The sequence below is a fragment of the Seriola lalandi genome, unplaced genomic scaffold, assembly GCF_002814215.2.
Source record: "Seriola lalandi dorsalis isolate HSWRI2012SDOR001 ecotype SW California unplaced genomic scaffold, Sedor1 jcf7180002054511, whole genome shotgun sequence".
NCBI lineage: Eukaryota > Metazoa > Chordata > Actinopteri > Carangiformes > Carangidae > Seriola > Seriola lalandi.
The window spans coordinates 238133-256796 of record NW_019525064.1 but is presented as its reverse complement, the minus strand read 5'-3'; the positions used below and the strand labels follow the sequence as shown (position 1 = coordinate 256796).

Sequence of the window (18664 nt, the reverse complement as noted above, 5' to 3'; positions counted from 1 at the left end):
CGAACACCACAGCTGACAGGGCTGACTGCTCGTGTCCTCGCCTCGCCTCTTCTTCCCTCATTAGTAAACCAAAAGTTTGGAAAAAAGTATACGCACTTATTATAAGTTGCCACAGCAAAAAAGAAAGACAGTTGCTCCTAATTAAATGTATTTGGAGTAAGTCACATTACATGCGGTTATTAGTGTCTCCAGGAATGAAAGGCTCCTGCTGGAGAAGACCTTCTCCGGTGACTTACAGCAGAGCAGCATGCTGCACAGAGAGGTGAGCCTCTCCAGTGTTCAGCTGGGAAACACTGACAGGAACTGACAGGCACCCAGAGAGGTCATTGTACTGCACACGGTTCCCTGCAGAGGTTGGGTTACCATGGAAATAAGTTATTCCAGCAGAGTAGGAATAGTAAAAATGCGTACATTCATTTTTTGCAGAGAATGTGTACATTTAAGTCACGGTCACATGGTCTGCTTTGACGGGAGAGCGTCTGACAGAGCGGCGAGTCGGCTCTGAGCTGGTAAACGGCGTGGAAGGTCAAGATCTGAGTGGCAGGCGTGTATTTAAATAAAGGAGAAGCTGTGTGTGTGCAGAGTGAGTAAATCAGTCGTGGCTGCAGAGGGTGTGTGCAGTTCAGATATCGAGTCTCAAGGTAAAGAATTTCCTGATAATGTTTAAGCTCAGGGAGTGTCGGTCACCGCGAGTCAAGTGCTTTAATGTACGGAGATAACTGACGAGGTTTTAGGACTTTCACACAGTCTGTGGGAAGAAAAAAAGATGCACCTCCATAAAATGACAGCTGTGATAGCTTCTAAAAATACCCCCCTGAATCAAAGACAGCCTCCAGAAAACCACCAGGAGAACATGAAGGTGTCTGTCACACGAGGCTCAGTGCTAAAGACCGAATGTGGTGCAGTGACTACGATTTATCTGAGCAGCGGGAAAGGGTTAATACTGTGTGTCTGAGAGCGTGCATGCATCTACAGGGTTGTAGAGCCATATTTATATCTTGTGTGTGTGTGTGTGTGTGTGTGTGTGTGTGTCTCAGTGCATTGATGTGTTTGTGCCTGAGAGAGCAAAATGCACTCAGATCACTAAGGTGTGAAAGAGGGGAATAATGTCTTGGTGCTCAGGAAGGTGACCTGAATATAAACCAAGTCCTGTTCCTGTGTCTCACACACAGACAGAAACAGTTCGTACTAATGGACTCTGGAAGAGGGCAGTAACATTTTAAGCAAATTGTGCTTTTTGTATGTTGTGTTTTTCTCCTGTGCAGCGTGGATGTGATTCACAGTGCTCAGGGTCACAGGTCCACTCCAGCACAGGTTGTGAATGTGATTTAATCTCAGAGAATCAATCCTGCTGAATGCCTCAGTCTGATGGACGGCCCAGGTGTAGGCCAAGGCCACCCACTCTCAAACATTACTCACTTTTCTGTGCACCGGTGACAGTTTGGCTTTTCTACTGAGATATATTTCCATGGGGAACAATGATTCATGAGGCAAAGAGGATAACGGATCACAGCAATTAATAATTTTTTGTGCTATTTCAGGGTGCGCGGAGTGGAGCGGCCTCACCGTGTGCCAGCATGAATAGAAATCTTCTCAAACATTGAGGTACGACTCGGACAGGACTGTAATTATTCCTGTGAAATAAATGTATTCTTGTACAAATAGTGCAGTAAATGATGGCCTCCATATTTAAAAGACACTATAGGAACATTATGTTACTGATGAAGCACAATAAGGTCACTAAAGACCTGCACTGCACAAACCTACCAGCAGCAGGAGTACAAAAACAAATGTCTCTGCACTGAGCCTCCTGATTGCAGTTAGTTAGTTAGTTAGTTAGTTAGTTAGTTAGTTAGTCCTTCTAGAGCCAAACTGTCCACTGCAAAAAAATATTCATGGAAATCATATGTAAAAGTACAGAAACGAAATGCAATCACAAGACAAAAAACTGCTCTGTTTTTTCTGAATTAACGAGATTATTATTAAGTAATTAAGTAATAATTAAGTTTTCTAAAAATCAAGAAAAAATGATCTCATTAATTCAGAAAAACAGGATTTTCAAAATAAAATTTTTTCTCAGAATTCTGAAATAGTTGTGTTGTTGATTCAGAAAAACAGCAGGAATTTTAATATTACTTTTTTAATTTTGTAAAGAAAACTATTCTCTTAAAAAAAAACCCTGTGGCTTTCTGGATTAACAAGAAAAACAGAAGATTTTTTTTCTTTTTGAGAGTTTTTCTTCTTGTTAATTCGGGAAAACAGAGACGTTTTACTTGCCTTTTATTATTGAAATGATGTGGTGACACTGAGGGAGAAAGTGTGAGGTTGAGGACAAACAGTATCATGTTTTTTGGCTGAAAATCCCAGAGACACAAACACTGACTGAGACGGATGAAAACACTGAGCTGCGCGCGCGCTGCGCCCCCTACCGACCCACGTCCGGTGACGCAACAGCTGCCAGGGAGAAACAAACATGGCGACGCCCGTGAGCAGCCACTCTTTTGATATTGAGCCGTTTTTCAGTAAATAAACTTCGTGACAGAGGAGCACGTCTGGGCCGACGGAACATATCAGTCTAAGATCAGGTAGGTGACAGATAACTGTGTGAACTTTACTGTAAAATCATAGATAAATAGTTGGAAAACAGCTGTTAGACTAGCTTTACGTCCCCATTAACGAAATGAAAATATGTATTCCTCTTCAAATTATCCTGTTTTCCATCTTCCTCTCCAGGTCAGTTTATCTCATTTTCTTCTTATTTATATTGTGTATTCTATGACAGCGGTCTCCAACCTCTGAGAGCCACTTTAACAAAATAAAAGATCCCCATGTTTTATATTACCGGTCACATTTATTCACATGACACTCAAACTGACCTCCAAACCAAATGAGATGAATAAGATCATTTAACAAGTCTTTAAATATCAACATCCAACAACCGAAAACATCTGAAACTCACATCAAACCTGAACACAGACGTGAAAACACTACCGTAAATAAACCTCCACAAATCTGATCAGAAACCATAGAAGAAGAAGCTCCTCAGTCAGTGATCAGTGATAATTGTCAGTTCATCAGTGGTTTATAACAAACAGGAAGTTAAACATACATCATTCACTAAACTTTATTTTCCAAAATGTAAACAAACATGGGCTGAAAAATGAAAACTGGTCTCAAGTTGAAGCCCACAGTTTAACTCACTGTATCCATGGCAACATACTTCCTGTCACTGCATCACTGCATGTGGCCTACAGCTGATCTCATGTAAACAAACCTGACAGTGACGCATGTGACAGATAATGATCTGGTGCTGAAGAATATTTGTGTCTGTGTGTTTGATTTACTTTGATTGTTTTTGTCACTGCACGTCTACTACATTATATGTGAGTCATTTCGTACAGTGTGTTAAACAGGCGCTGTGTGGTTGTCTGTGTGCGGCCCTGCTGCGACGCTGTCTCTCCTGCAGGGTCATGTCCCGGCTGGCGGTGGTGTGTGGGGGCTCCAGGGGCATCGGGAAGGCCGTGGCCCGGCTGCTGGCAGAGAGGGGCTGCAGGTTAGCTGTTGTCTCCAGGAATGAAGACGCGGCCCGGGCCACTGTGGCTTCTCTACGTGGAGGTATAGTACATACACACACATTTACATATGCATGTATATGCATGATCCAATTGGCAAGACGCTCTCTCTCTCTCTTTCCCTGCCAAACTCTTTTTGTTGACATTTTCCTTGTTTCTTCAACAGTGCAGACACCGTGAAATGTGAACAATTCGAGAAAACGTCACACTTACATTGTTTTTTAAATGCTTTTCTTTCAGAAGCCTGATAAAACTGTAAAAATGTGAACGCAGTCACAACAATAGTCAGTTCCTGTCAGAAACACTTGTGCAAACACACCGTACCCGGCAGGCAGGAGGCCTTTTGTTCCATTAAATAAAATAAATATAGAGCAACAGTCCCTGCAGTTAATGAACGTGCTGTAACCATGAACACACTCTCAGACCGTCTGTCTGCTCTCCAGCTGACCATGTGGTGTTTAGCTGTGATGTCTCCAAAGAGCGGGAGGTGCAGAAAACCTTCGACACGATCCACAGAACCTGTGGAAACATCTCTTACCTGGTGAACGCAGCTGGTATCAACAGGTGAGCTGACACGTGTTACGCTCATCACACACACACACACACACACACACACACACACATATATATTTATATATATCATATATTGAAGTGTGTTGCTGACCCGTCTGTGTTCAGGGATGCTCTGTTACTGAGGACCAAGCCGGAGGACATGGTCGCTCTGCTTCACACCAACTTGCTGGGCACCATGCTGACCTGCAGGGCGGCGCTGCGCAGCATGCTGCACTCCCAGGGAGCCGCCATTGTTAACATAGGTAAAGACTTTCCTGTGTCATGTTTTCAGTTTGGTCACTGGGGGGCAGTGTGTATCACATCTACAGTGTTGGTAGTTTGTTTTAGCTCATTTACATGGAAGCCCTGAAAGTTAAAACTTATAAAAATGATCCAGTGGCCTCTCAGGGCTTCCGTACATTTACCACAAACTCACTGATGTTTGGATCATGAAGGGAGGAAGGTTTGAGGAGTTTTGTTGTCAGAGATGCAGGATACCTCTCCAGCATCAATGCTGCAGGTTAGTGGCTAAACAGCATTAAATTTACAGGATATGTCGGCTGACAAACATCATCACACACACGATGTTCACTGTGAAGGATTTTTATCTCCAGAAAGTTTCAAGTAAAACAAGATCCATCAGTCTGTTAGCCCGTAGTTTGGCTCTGATTAATAATATAAATCATGTGTATCAGTTGAACTAAAACACTCTTATGGTCCTTTAAGCATAATGACTTCAAATAGCAGCTTTGTACGTGTGTTTTATTTTTAAATGTTTCTGTCATACCAAGTATTCTTAATGGATTCTGCTTCCTGTTTGCAGGCTCTGTGGTGGGCCTGAAGGGGAACGCTGGTCAGAGTGTGTACAGCGCCAGTAAAGCTGGTCTAGAGGGTTTCACACGATCTTTAGCTAAAGAAGTTGCATCACGTAACATCAGGGTCAACCTGCTGGCTCCAGGTATGCTCCATCTGTCTATACTGGATGTTTTATTTTCCCGCCTCTTCTGTCACTTTGTTATAGTCTCTCTCATGTCCCTGTCCTCTCTTGTGTCCAGGTTTCATCCGCACCGACATGACCGCGGCGCTGAGGGAGGAGGATGCGGCGCGCTCCGTTCCTCTGGGGAGATTTGGCGAGCCGGAGGAGGCGGCGCAGGCTGCTCTGTTCCTTTTGGAGTCTTCCTACGTTACAGGACAGGTGCTGGTTGTGGACGGAGGCCTGCAGCTGACCATGTAGTTACCTCACCGTGCAGAACAGCGGCAGCGAGGCAGGTGAGCGCCCGTGACTGACACAAGCCTTTATGGCTGCTCTGATTCTGACTGCGAACACACAACCGCACAGAATGAAGGCCGTTACCCAGAGGAGCACCGTCCTGCCGCCCGTTCTGCTGAGTCACTCTGTCCGCCCTCAGTGGGCGTGGCCTGATGTGTGTGACAGTGGGGTCATCGTGACTAACGCTGCTGACTCCAGAGTGTCTGGCTCCGTCCAGACCTCGGTGCCCTGAGATCCTGAATGTGATCAGTAGATTTAACGCTCTTGGTCTTTTTCCATGACTGTTAGGCGCCCCGCCACTGATCCCCCCCTGGGAGAGATCCCCCTCATGGCTGACACATGTTACCCCCCGACCCCCACCCCCCTTAACAGCGGTCCCCCCTGAGCCCACCTCTGTCGGGGCCTGTGGAGGGGCCAGGCATGTCGGGCTGCAGCTGGAGGAAATTAGAGGTGGTGGTGGAGGTGGAGGGGTATTTTTAGCTGTGGGAATGTTGTGAGTGTCTGGTTACAGCTCTGGTCCTGCAGTGTGGATGGATGAGGTTGGAGGTGACTGTCATGCTCGGCGATGAGATCTGAAATGGCGTGTTGCTTGTTCGTTTCACTGAAACCTGCTGCAAGCATCAGAACCACCACTGTAACCGAGCAGCTTCCCTCCCTCTTGTGTGTGCACTTGCATCGTAAACATATTTTCTATTAAAGGACTGGATGCCATTAGACTCTCATTAGTATTCTTTGCAGGAATGTTTTTTCCACTGTGACTGATGGTGTGTTTTTTGGCGTGCTCTGCCGGTCTATAAAAACATCTCACGCTGTCGGAGGAGATTTTTATTAACTTTCATAACCTAAAATAATATCAGGAGAACAATCCATATACAGGCAATGATTGGCATAGAAATGTGCAAACACAGTAACTGTCAGCTGATGCAAGCTCCGATCAGACACAGAAAAAGATGTCCACTTTGTATAGTATTACAGAGGTGACAAAAATAGTAGATATAAATATACCTTGCTTTTCACTTTTCAGCAGCTGAGGAGAGTTTGCTGCTCCTCCATGCTGGAAAAAAAAAGCTGTGTTTTTGTACATTCTGGTAAAAGTTTTTTGGCACCGTACAAGTGTCCAAAAATAACATGCAAAGAAAGTGAGTTTGCATTAAAGCCTAAAAGTGATTTAAGGCAGTAAATATATTTATAAAACTTCATGATACAGAAAGTTGTTTTTATCAGTGAACAAAAGGCTGCTGATATAATTTATGTCAAGATTGATGGGAAAAGAAATTTAGTTGTTTTTTTTTCCATACAAAAATAAAATGGACAATCTGTGATGTGTGTGACAAATACACTGAAACCTTTCACAGCACCCTCTCTCCAGTGAGAACATTTCAATTCACACTTGTAAAATAAACCATCAAAGAAGAAGAAGAAGAAAAAAAAAACAAAACATCACCATAATGAACGGCCATCACCAAAAGTTTTCCATATTTTCCATTATTCTACATCACCACTGCCACCGTCAGTCAGTCACATCCCACTCACCACATTAAAGTCCTTTTTTACAAAAACCTGCTTTTTCCGTCCGTCTCTTCCTGTTTGAGCCAAACTCTCTTGAGTTCAGCTGCATCAACAAACAAACAAACCTCATCCATGTGAAAGCTTTCTCTCTTTTTTCCCCCCTAAACCTCAGTTCTGTTGCCAAAACAAAAACAAAAAAAACTAAACATACTGTTTGTAAGGCCCGGCCTTGTCCAATATCTGAAAGCTAATAAGCTGAGACTGTGATACTATGATACTGTAGCTATCAGCTCTGTGCTACACAAGCCCACATAATAAAAGTCTGTGATCTCCTTCGTCAAAGCTACGATGCTTTGAATCACTCAGTCTCTCTTGAAGTCTTCTCCACACACAGTCGCCGGAGTGCTACTCATAGATACAGTATTACTCTGTGTATTGTAAATGGCACCACTTGAACATGCATAGTAATTCTATGTTTCATTTCACTTTTCAACCTGCTTTTTTTTTTTTTTTCTTTATATCTTTACAGAGACGAGAGGCACTTGGACAGGAGACGCTCTGCAGATCAGAATCAGCCGACAGTTCATGAGACGATCTTTTGTCGCCGTAAACACTTCAGTCGTTTTCCGGGTCCAGTCGATAAAATGAAGCTTTTGGAAAGACCTTGATGAATTGTGTAATATAACGGTGTGTGTCGTACTATAAAAGCATAAGAAAACCACCGCTGCACCAGCTCACTCTGTATTCTGTATCTGCAGTTCAATGATGGTTGATGAGGTTATATTCTGCACCCCTCCCCCCTATGCCGTCAAAGTATCTCTCTCAGGAAGTGCTGGGAGCGAGCGAGGGGCAGCTCTCAGGGTTTTTCCTCGTGCCTGCCTGTGGCCTCTACAGGTCGTCGCTTTCCACCAGGCCGCCAGGCTGCAGCGGGCTGGAGTCGGGGAAGAAGGCCGCCTTCACGTCCAGCCCTCTCTCCGTCAGTGCGGCGTAGCGGCTGGTGGAGGGACGCACCTTCTTGGGCTTGGGGAGGTTGGGCTGCTGCCACTGAGCTGAGGACAGAGGAGGAGGTTAAAAACGTCATGAGTGGACAGGAAGTAAAGGCCGAACAGACCGATGAGCAGCAAGAGTTCACTGGTGGAAACTTACTGTGGATGTCGAGACGTGCAGTGCTGGACACGATGCCTGCGTCATTCTTGGCTGACACGGTGTACCAGCCAGCGTCCTCTTTCATGGCTGGCTGGATGATCATGCACAGGTAGCCACAGTTGTCCTGGTGCATGCTGGGAAAGAAGATTGACACAAGAAGGGACTGTTTGAATATTCTAAACACCATATGAATGTTGACTGAAGCAAGTATTAAAGTTATAATCTGTAACTTTTCCACATTAAAATGTCTACAAACAACTAGACTTGTGTTCTTTATGTTGTTGAGTTGTGTTGTTATATTTTCAATTTCAAACCAGAAAAATCTGTGATTTTAATCATGGTAAAGGACACTGACTATACTGTCAGTGTCCTCTATGATCATGTGTCAGTATCAGAGAAACAAGCTGAGGAAATGTTAGACAGCTCAGCTCCCAGATGCTGGAGACGTCCTGTCCTGTGTCACTGAAGAGCGTCAGTGAATCTCTTGAGTTTTAATGTGAAACAGCTTTATTCAGTGTTTCTATTGGTTTTAATCCCCTGGTGTGTTTGTTATGGAGAGGAGGACACCTCTGTGAAAAAATTCAGCTGCTGGTAAAAACCTGAACGTCTGGTTCATAAGTTATCAGAGAAACAATCAAAACAAAAGGTTAGCATCAATCTCAGCTCCAGCTCTTCCCTGAGTCTCTGTCCTCCGAATAACTGCTTTATTCAGTGGTTGTAACGGATGTAATCACTGGGTCTGTTTGATTTCCTGAACCACTGACGCTGAAGGAATCCAAACTGGGAGGAGCTTACGTTAATGGTGAAGACAACAACTCCCATGATCCCACACTATGTCAAGACATCACCAAATGCTTTCTTTTGTTATTGTTTTGATTGTGACAGACCGTGTGTGCTATTTGAACTGCTGACTGTTCATCGTTTATTTACCTGATTCTGTCTGTGTTGTGAGTGAAAGACTCATTCTCCCTCTTCCAGAAGATCTGTGGATAGGGTACTCCCGTGACGCGACACTCCAGACGCACAGGATGACCCTCAGCCACGGTCGTGTTCTGCAGCTTCTCAATAAACGAAGGGGCCTTGTGCATTTCTTTGGCTGTAGAGAGAGTGTGTAACTCTGAGTCCAAACCATGCTTACATGTATCTCTGCACACACACACACAAGGTGCTTCTGCAAGGACGTAGGTTTGCATAATGAAGGTAGGGACATAAAAACTAATAGTAAGTCAACTTACAGTGAAGCCCCAGCCCAGGGTTTGAACCCAGAACCTTCTAAGTATGAGGTAATTGCTTTAACCACTGTACAACCATGCCTCCCCATCAAAAAATCATAGTATGGTAAGGCATTAAAAATTCATGGTATAGTACAACATCAAAATTGTGATAAAAACGTCATAGTATAGTAAGGCATCAAAAATGTGATAAAAACATCATAGTAAAGTAAGTGGTCAAAAATGTGGTAAAATCGTCATAGTTATAAATAAGCATAGAAAATGTGATAAAAACGTCATAGTATAGTACAACGTCAAAATTGTGATAAAAACATAATAGTATAGTAAGGCATCAAAAATGTCATGAAATCGTCATAGTATAGTAAGGCGTCAAAAATGCATAAAAACGTCATAGTATAGTAAGTCATCAAAAATGTCATGAAAACGTCATAGTATAGTACGGTGTCAAAAATGTGATAAAATCGTTATAGTTATAAATAAGCATAAAAAATGTGATAAAAACGTCATAGTATAGTAAGGCATCAAAAATGTGAAAAAAAGGTCATAGTATAGTAAGGCATCAAAAATGTGATAAAAAGGTCATAGTATAGTAAGGCATCAAAAATGTGATAAAATCGTCATAGTATAGTAAGGCATCAAAAATGTGATAAAAACGTCATAGTATTGTAAGGCGCCAAAAATGTCATTAAAATGTCATAGTATAGTAAGGCATCAAAAATGTGATAAAAAGGTCATAGTATAGTAAGGCATCAAAAATGTGAAAAAAACGTCATAGTATAGTAAGGCGCCAAAAATGTCATAAAAATGTCATAGTATAGTAAGGCATCAAAAATGTAATAAAAACGTCATAGTATAGTAAGGCGTCAAAAATGTCATTAAAATGTCATAGTATAGTAAGGCATCAAAAATGTAATAAAAAGGTCATAGTATAGTAAGGCATCAAAAATGTGATAAAAACATCATAGTACAGTACAACGTCAAAATTGTGATAAAAACATAATAGTATAGTAAGGCATCAAAAATGTGATAAAAAGGTCATAGTATAGTAAGGCGTCAAAATTGTGATAAAATCGTTATAGTTATAAATAAGCATCAAAAATGTGATAAAAACGTCATTGTAAAGTAAGTGGTCAAAAATGTGATAAAAATATCATAGTACAGTACAACGTCAAAATGCCTTACTATAATAGTATAGTAAGGCATCAAAAATGTGATAAAAAGGTCATAGTATAGTAAGGCGTCAAAAATGTGATAAAATCGTCATAGTTATAAATAAGCATCTAAAATGTGATAAAAACATCATAGTAAAGTAAGTGGTCAAAAATGTGATAAAATCGTCATCGTATAGTAAAGCATCAAAAATGTGATAAAAACATAATAGTATAGTAAGGCATCAAAAATGTAATAAAAATGTCATAGTATAGTAAAGCGTCAAAAATGTGATGAAAACGTCATAGTATAGTAAGGCATCAAAAATGTGATAAAAACGTCATAGTATAGTAAGGCATCAAAAATGTGAAGAAAACGTCATAGTATAGTACAACGTCCAAAATGTGAAGAAAATGTCATAGTATAGTAAGGAATCAAAAATGTAATACAAACGTCATAGTATAGTAAAGCATTAAAAATGTGATAAAAAGGTCATAGTATAGTAAGGCATCAAAAATGCAATAAAAATGTCATAGTATAGTACAACGTCAAAATTGTGAAGAAAACGTCATAGTATAGTAAGGCATCAAAAATGTGAAAAAAAGGTCATAGTATAGTAAGGCATCAAAAATGTGATAAAATCGTCATCATATAGTAAGGCATCAAAAATGTGATAAAAACATCATAGTATAGTACAACGTCAAAAATGTGATAAAAACGTCATAGTATAGTACAATGTCAAAAATGTGAAGCAAACGTCATAGTATAGTAAGGCGTCAAAAATAACATAAAAATGTCATAGTATAGTAAGGCATCAAAAATGCAATAAAAATGTCATAGTATAGTACAACGTCAAAAATGTGAAGAAAACGTCATAGTATAGTAAGGCATCAAATATGTGATAAAAACGTCATAGTATAGTAAGGAGTGAAAAATGTGATAAAAACATCATAGTATAATAAGGCATCAAAAATGTCGTAAAAGCGTCATAGTATAGTACAACGTCAAAAATGTGATAAAAATGTCATAGTATAGTACAACGTCAAAAATTTGAAGAAAACATTATAGTATAGTAAGGCATCAAAAATGCAATAAAAACATCATAGTATAGTAAGGAGTCAAAAATGTGATAAAATCGTCATAGTTATAAATAAGCATCGAAAATGTGATAAAAACGTCATATTATAGTACAACGTCAAAAATGTGATGAAAACATCATAGTATAGTACGGCATCAAAAATGTCATAAAAACGTCATATTATAGTAAATCATCAAAACTGTGATAAAAACGTCATAGTATAGTACAATGTCAAAAATGTGATAAAAACGTCATAGTATAGTACAAAAAATGTGAAGAAAACATCATAGTATAGTGAGGTGTCAAAAATGTCATAAAAACTTCATAGTATAGTACAACGTCAAAAATGTGACGAAAACGTCATAGTATAGTAAGGCATCAAATATGCAATAAAAATGTCATAGTAAAGTGAGGAGTCAAAAATGTGATAAAAACATCATACTATAATAAGGTGTCAAAAATGCAATAAAAACGTAATAGTATAGTAAAGCATCAAAAACGTCATAAAAATGTCATAGTATAGTACAACGTCAAAAAATGTGATAAAAATGTCATAGTATAGTAAGGCATCAAAAATGTCGTAAAGCTGTCATAGAATAGTAAGGCATCAAAAATGCAATAAAAACATCATACTATAATAAGGTGTCAAAAATGCAATAAAAACGTCATAGTATAGTAAGGCATCAAAAACGTCATAAAAATGTCATAGTATAGTACAACGTCAAAAATGCGATAAAATTGTCATAGTTATAAATAAGCATCGAAAATGTGATAAAAACATTATATTTAAGTAAGTCATCAAAAATGTCATAAAAATGTCATAGTATAGTAAGGCATCAAAAATGTCATAAAAACGTCATAGTATAGTAAAGCATTAAAAATGTGATAAAAAGGTCATAGTATAGTACAACGTCAAAAATGTGATAAAAACGCCATAGTAAAGTAAGGCATCAAAAATGCGATAAAATTGTCATAGTTATAAATAAGCATCGAAAATGTGATAAAAACATTATATTTAAGTAAGTCGTCAAAAATGTCATAAAAATGTCATAGTATAGTAAGGCATCAAAATTGCAATAAAAATGTTATGGTAAAGTAAGGCATCAAAAATGCAATAAAAACGTCATATTATAGTAAATCATCAAAAATGTCATAAAAATGTCATAGTATAGTACAACATCGAAAATGCAACAAAAATGTCATAGTATAGTAAAACATCAAAAATGTGAAGGAAACGTCATAGTATAGTAAGGCATCAAATATGCAATAAAAATGTCATAGTAAAGTGAGGAGTCAAAAATGTGATAAAAACATCATAGTATAATAAGGCGTCAAAAATGTCGCAAAATCGTCATAGTATAGTAAGGCATCAAAAATGCCATAAAAACGTCATACTATAATAAGGTGTCAAAAATGCAATGAAAACGTCATAGTATAGTAAGGCATCAAAAACGTCATAAAAATGTCATAGTATAGTACAACGTCAAAAATGCGATAAAATTGTCATAGTTATAAATAAGCATCGAAAATGTGATAAAAACATTATATTTAAGTAAGTCATCAAAAATGTCATAAAAATGTCATAGTATAGTAAGACATCAAAAATGTCATAGTAAAGTAAGGCATCAAAAATGCAATAAAAAAGTCATATTATAGTAAATCATCAAAAATGTCATAAAAACGTCATAGTATAGTAAAGCATTAAAAATGTGATAAAAAGGTCATAGTATAGTACAACGTCAAAAATGTGATAAAAACGCCATAGTAAAGTAAGGCATCAAAAATGCGATAAAATTGTCATAGTTATAAATAAGCATCGAAAATGTGATAAAAACATTATATTTTAGTAAGTCGTCAAAAATGTCATAAAAATGTCATAGTATAGTAAGGCATCAAAATTGCAATAAAAATGTTATGGTAAAGTAAGGCATCAAAAATGCAATAAAAACGTCATATTATAGTAAATCATCAAAAATGTCATAAAAACTGTCATAGTATAGTACAATGTCAAAAATGTGAATAAAGCATCATAGTATAGTAAGTCATCAAAAATGTCATAAAAATGTCATAGTATAGTACAACATCGAAAATGCAACAAAAATGTCATAGTATAGTAAAACGTCAAAAATGTGAAGAAAACGTCATAGTATAGTAAGGCGTCAAAAATGTCATAAAAAGGTCATAGTATAGTAAGGCATCAAAAATGTCATAAAAATGTCATAGTAGAGTAAAGCATCAAAAATGTGATAAAAAGTTCAAAGTATAGTAAGGCATCAAAAATGTGATAAAAACGTCATAGTATTTTAAGGCATCAAAAATGTGATAAAAACATCACAATATAGTAAGGCGTCAAAAATGTCATAAAAACGTCATAGTTATAAATAAGCATTGAAAATGTGATAAAAACATTATAGTAAAGTAAGTGGTCAAAAATGTGATAAAAACGTCATAGTATAGTAAGGCATCAAAAATGCGATAAAATTGTCATAGTTATAAATAAGCATCGAAAATGTGATAAAAACATTATATTTAAGTAAGTCGTCAAAAATGTCATTAAAATGTCATAGTATAGTAAGGCATCAAAAATGCAATAAAAACGTCATAGTATAGTAAGGCATCAAAAACGTGATAAAAACATCATAGTATAGTACAACGTCAAAAATGTGAATAAAACGTCATAGTATAGTAAGTCATCAAAAATGTCATAAAAATGTCTTAGTATATTACAACGTCAAAAATGTGAAGAAAACGTCATAGTATAGTAAGGCATCAAAAATGTGATAAAAACATCACAATATAGTAAGGCGTCAGAAATGTCATAGTTATAAATAAGCATAGAAAATGTGATAAAAACATTATAGTAAAGTAAGTGGTCAAAAATGTGATAAAAACGTCATAGTATAGTAAGGCATCAAAAATGCAATAAAATTGTCATAGTTATAAATAAGCATCGAAAATGTGATAAAAACATTATATTTAAGTAAGTCGTCAAAAATGTCAGAAAAATGTCATAGTTGTAGGAAAGCATCAAAAATGTGAAAAAAACATCATAGTATAGTACAACGTCAAAAATGTGATGAAAAACGTCATAGTATAGTAAGGCATCAAGTAAAACTGTTATAGAATAGTACGGCGTCAAAAATTCAATAGAAACCTCATAGTATAGTAAGGCATCAAAAATGCAATAAATGCGTCACAGTTATAAGAAAGCATCGAAAATGTCATAAAAACGTCATAGTATAGTAAAACGTCAAAAATATGAAGAAAACGTCATAGTATAGTACGGAATCAAAAATGTCTTACTGTACTATGACTTATGTGACATATATATGACATATATATTATCCCAATATCAAGAGTGATGTTACCATATGTGTATCTTATAAGAGGATAGATTATCATGACATACTGTATAAACATCCTCTGGTTATGTGAAGATATACGTTTATAACATATATGAAATACTCATAGTAAAATGCAACTTTATTAAAACAAAATGCCTATTAAAATTCTTGTTTTTTGTATTTGTACATGTATTTGTATATTTGTATATACTATGTATATGATTTTCTTAATAAGTTCTATTTAAATTTAAACATACATGTGTATCTTTTATATTTATATATCTATATATCTAATATGAACATGTACTGACAGGCTTTGGGATGGATATATGTAACATATGTCTATAATATAAAAAGACATACTAAAATACATGTTTCTATTAATCAGACATATATGTCAATATATGGTATTGTTCCAATCTCTAACAGGTTTCATATGTAATTTTTACATATGGGCTATACTTTAAATACATTTATGATTTTACTTCATATGTACATATATCTCATATATGGAAATTTAACACATGTACCTATATCACATGTGCGTATGGGCATTCCTGAATGTAAATGGTTGACAGCATTAAAAAGCCAATCTCTTTGTTTTGGAGGGGCGGTGGTGTTGTTGCGTCTCTACCAATGTTGAGACCAAACCTACACCCTTGTGCTTATGTTTACCTGCAACAATGAGTTCCAGGTTGAAGGAGTTCTGCCCGGCTCGGTTGCTGGCGATACAGGTGTAGATACCTGCGTCCCGGCTGGTCACGGGCTCAATGACCAATGAGTGCACACCGTTTTCCCTCACCAGCATCTTATGGGCGGAGTCTGGGCGGATGGTCTGTCCGTTCAGCTGCCAGATGAGGTCTGGAGTGGGCAGGCCGCTCACCTGCAGGTGGTGAAGAAAACACAGCAAACATTAAAACTGGCTGGATATGTGAATTCTTGCTAAATCAGTGAAGTATGCTTTGAGTTTGTGGAGTCACTGCTTGTTTTTGTTGGAGAAAATTAGTATATTAGCTGCATGTGTGTCCTGTGGGGGCAGTGTGTGTTTGTTGGGAGTATGAAAACAGCAGTGTTTGGTTATTCTGTCTGTGTTGTGTTTGTCTGGAGGAGCCTGGTCGCCGGCTCGTTTTGTCATGGGAATTAACTGTGCAGAGAAAAGACCTCTCTCTTTGCAAAAAAAAAAACCCCACACCTGCTCGGCTCCTCCCTGCGCACCTGGATGCACATCCACCATGGCTATGCATGTATTCACAGATATCACAAAGGAGTGCAGACTAAGCAGTGATAAGTATTTCTGGAAGCGACCCAGTACGCTTTTAGAAGTTGGGGCATTTTGAGCATGGAAAGTTTAGAAACCCACAAATGATCTGGAAATAAATATTTGCTATAAATACCCTTGACATTAAGGGCTCAGAGGGAATGGAGGCTCTCAGTTTATTTCTGACAAGCATAAAAAACAGCCTTTTTATAGAGAGTTAATTGTGGGTCTGTTTTATTTTATTACATGTACCAGTTTTCAAAGAGAAGTTTTAAGTGCTGCAGGCTGCAGGGAGGCGGCGGAGGAAGACAGAAAATCAGCACAAGTGTCGGTGGGGGGAGGTGGGGGTGGTGCAGCAGGGAAAAATAATTGTAGAAAACCTGATCCCACTTAAGGTCTGAAATATGACACCTCTGTATTCTCCCCGTCTGCCGTGAGACATTCGCAACGCGAGGAAGTGATGAAACATCTCGTCTCGGCTAGTTTTTTTATCCCCTAAACTGGAATCCAAATGTTTCTTTGGCAGCGCTGACACGGAGCCTCCCAGAGAGCAACGCAGACACTGAATTAAAGGGCGGATCTGAAATGGCTTTCTCTATTACTATGATTAACATATGCTCTTTGGTGCAGGCATTTTCCTCTGCAGTCATGTCTCAGTTATTCTGAACCATTTCTTTCTTTTATGAAAGAACAGCAGCACGGTTAGAGGACTGTCTATGGTAGAAGTTTGGTTGTCAGCTAAACTACCTCACTATTTTAAACTGTTATGTCATTAGACTTCACTTCCAGTAAGTAACAAGGCTGAGGACTGAAATACAAAGATTGACATGACACTCTTCCACAAAAAAGGCCCTTGAAACCGCGACCATGTATAAAAACATTAAAGTTCATTGCCTGACACGCCACACTAGACCAAAAAACACAGTGTATAATTTGTCTTCTCTTCCTTTGAAGTTTTAAGAATGTCCTTCAGTACGCAGCAGCTCTGACTGAAAACACTCCACACTTCACATTTTCTTTCTTAGTGATCAATAAATCATCCCAATCAATAAATAACAGCTGTTTTATATGGAAATTGTTTAGACGCAGCCAAGACCGGGCAACACACCGACCTTTCTACCCCCCCTTTTTTAAATCACATTGCAAACCTGTGTTGTGCGGTGGCTGCACTGAGTATTTACCTTGCAGTCCATCCGGCACAGTCGGCCCTCCTGAACGATGAGGTCACCGGGCGCCTGCAGGAAGTGTGGGCGGAAGTGACGCTCTTGGATGTTATCGTTCTCATCGCCGCTGTCTCTAGACCTGGACCTGGGCCTGATAGAGAGAAGGACACATACAATATTTCACATAAAAAAAATAAAAAAATTCTATTTGAAAAAAGGTCAAATTTTACCAAAAACCTTGTTTTAGTTTTTTCAAAAAAAGACAAATTTTATTGGAGAATATCAACAAATTCTGGCTTTTAGAGACTCAGTATTCGTTTGTTGAGTGAACTCTCTTTGGAGCATGAATCTCCATGTTTTTTCAGGAAGTAGAAACAATGCAATACTCCTTTAAATAAGACTCTCTCCACATTCTCCCTCACTTTTATATTTCCCCCTTTCACAGACACAATAGGAACTTTTGGGCCCCTTTTGCCCTCGTTTCTGCTCTGGCGTTCTGCCACTTGCTCTTTCTTGATCAATGTGAGTCTCCTCAGCCTCGTGCAGCAGGTCAGGACCCATAGGTGTTCCTGTGATTCTCCACTATAACAACAATGACATCACCACCCTTGCCTGCACGTCAACTAGGGAGGGAAATAAAGAGAGTTAGGAGACACTGATTGTTATCTGGATCTCACTCCAAACATCTCTGAGCTTTTGTCTAATCAGGGAGTGTTCATCTAGATAACAGATTACAGGTGTTTTTTTATGTCCCGTGAAGGGCGTCTGTGATCGTCTGTGCATTTCTCAATATCTGGGTGAATGCATATTGTATATACAGGGTCATTAGAGCAATGAAAAAGCAGAGCAAACAGGTGTTCCCTCTCATTAACACCGAGCTTTTCTTCCCCGAACAGACAGCCCAACAAAGAACAAAGTGTGACTCAGCTCACAGCAAACACTTGTGTAAATAGCAGCGTCTTGGAACATTTTACATCAGACTAACACACTTTTAAATGTGTGCAGAAGTGCCAGTACAGAAGTCGTGCAGATGGTGAGCAGCGGCCTGCAGCACATGTGCCAGCCAGCAGCTCAGGGCTGTGAATAAAATACCAGGCGGTTTTGTTCGTCTTCTCCCTCCCCCTCGCCTGTCAGTCATCCAAGCCTCACCTGCGCATGTGTCCAGGTGCCGAGCGCTGGCTGCGGCCCCGCTGGTTCACCGCCTGGACCATCATCCTGCCGGTGCAGCTCACCCTGCCCTGTGGGGGAGAAGAGAGAGGGAGAGAGAGAGAGGGAGCTTATGAGGTGTTGACACTCCGCCACACAACAAGCAGCAGTCAGACTGGGAGGAGGAAATCAAATGTGAGTGTTAAGCTGGAAAAGGCCTGTAGCACATAAACTTTCGACCCTCA

At 38.9% G+C, this 18664-nt stretch overlaps 2 protein-coding genes across 5 annotated transcripts in view; one reads left to right on the top strand and one right to left on the bottom strand.

Moving 5' to 3' along the window:
* Window positions 1-2443: 2443 nt before the first annotated feature.
* cbr4 (carbonyl reductase 4) lies at window positions 2444-8307 on the top strand. The gene is made up of 7 exons (XM_023413317.2): window positions 2444-2585; window positions 3467-3615; window positions 4016-4136; window positions 4251-4387; window positions 4948-5082; window positions 5180-5393; window positions 7433-8307. The coding sequence occupies exons 2-6, from the start codon at window positions 3471-3473 to the stop codon at window positions 5356-5358; spliced, it is 717 nt and encodes a 238-aa protein (XP_023269085.1). The 5' UTR covers window positions 2444-2585; window positions 3467-3470; the 3' UTR covers window positions 5359-5393; window positions 7433-8307.
* Window positions 6205-18664, bottom strand: part of palld (palladin, cytoskeletal associated protein) — a 61242-nt gene continuing 48782 nt past the window's right edge. For all 4 annotated transcript variants that reach the window (XM_023413311.2, XM_023413316.2, XM_023413312.2 and 1 more), the window contains 6 exons: window positions 18423-18511; window positions 17292-17424; window positions 15528-15735; window positions 8980-9145; window positions 8050-8183; window positions 6205-7952 (listed from right to left, as the gene is read on the bottom strand). In XM_023413311.2, coding sequence (XP_023269079.1) covers window positions 7792-7952; window positions 8050-8183; window positions 8980-9145; window positions 15528-15735; window positions 17292-17424; window positions 18423-18511 — 891 coding nt within the window. In that variant the 3' untranslated portion in view covers window positions 6205-7791. The remainder of the gene's footprint in view (window positions 7953-8049; window positions 8184-8979; window positions 9146-15527; window positions 15736-17291; window positions 17425-18422; window positions 18512-18664) is intronic.

Bases quoted from the DNA above. Each gene is read 5' to 3' on its own strand.
- cbr4 (XM_023413317.2), top strand. From the start codon at position 3,471: ATGTCCCGGCTGGCGGTGGTGTGTGGGGGCTCCAGGGGCATCGGGAAG. The intron at 4,137-4,250 runs GTGAGCTGACAC...GTCTGTGTTCAG, and splicing joins AACGCAGCTGGTATCAACAG to GGATGCTCTGTTACTGAGGA. The intron at 4,388-4,947 runs GTAAAGACTTTC...TCCTGTTTGCAG, and splicing joins AGCCGCCATTGTTAACATAG to GCTCTGTGGTGGGCCTGAAG.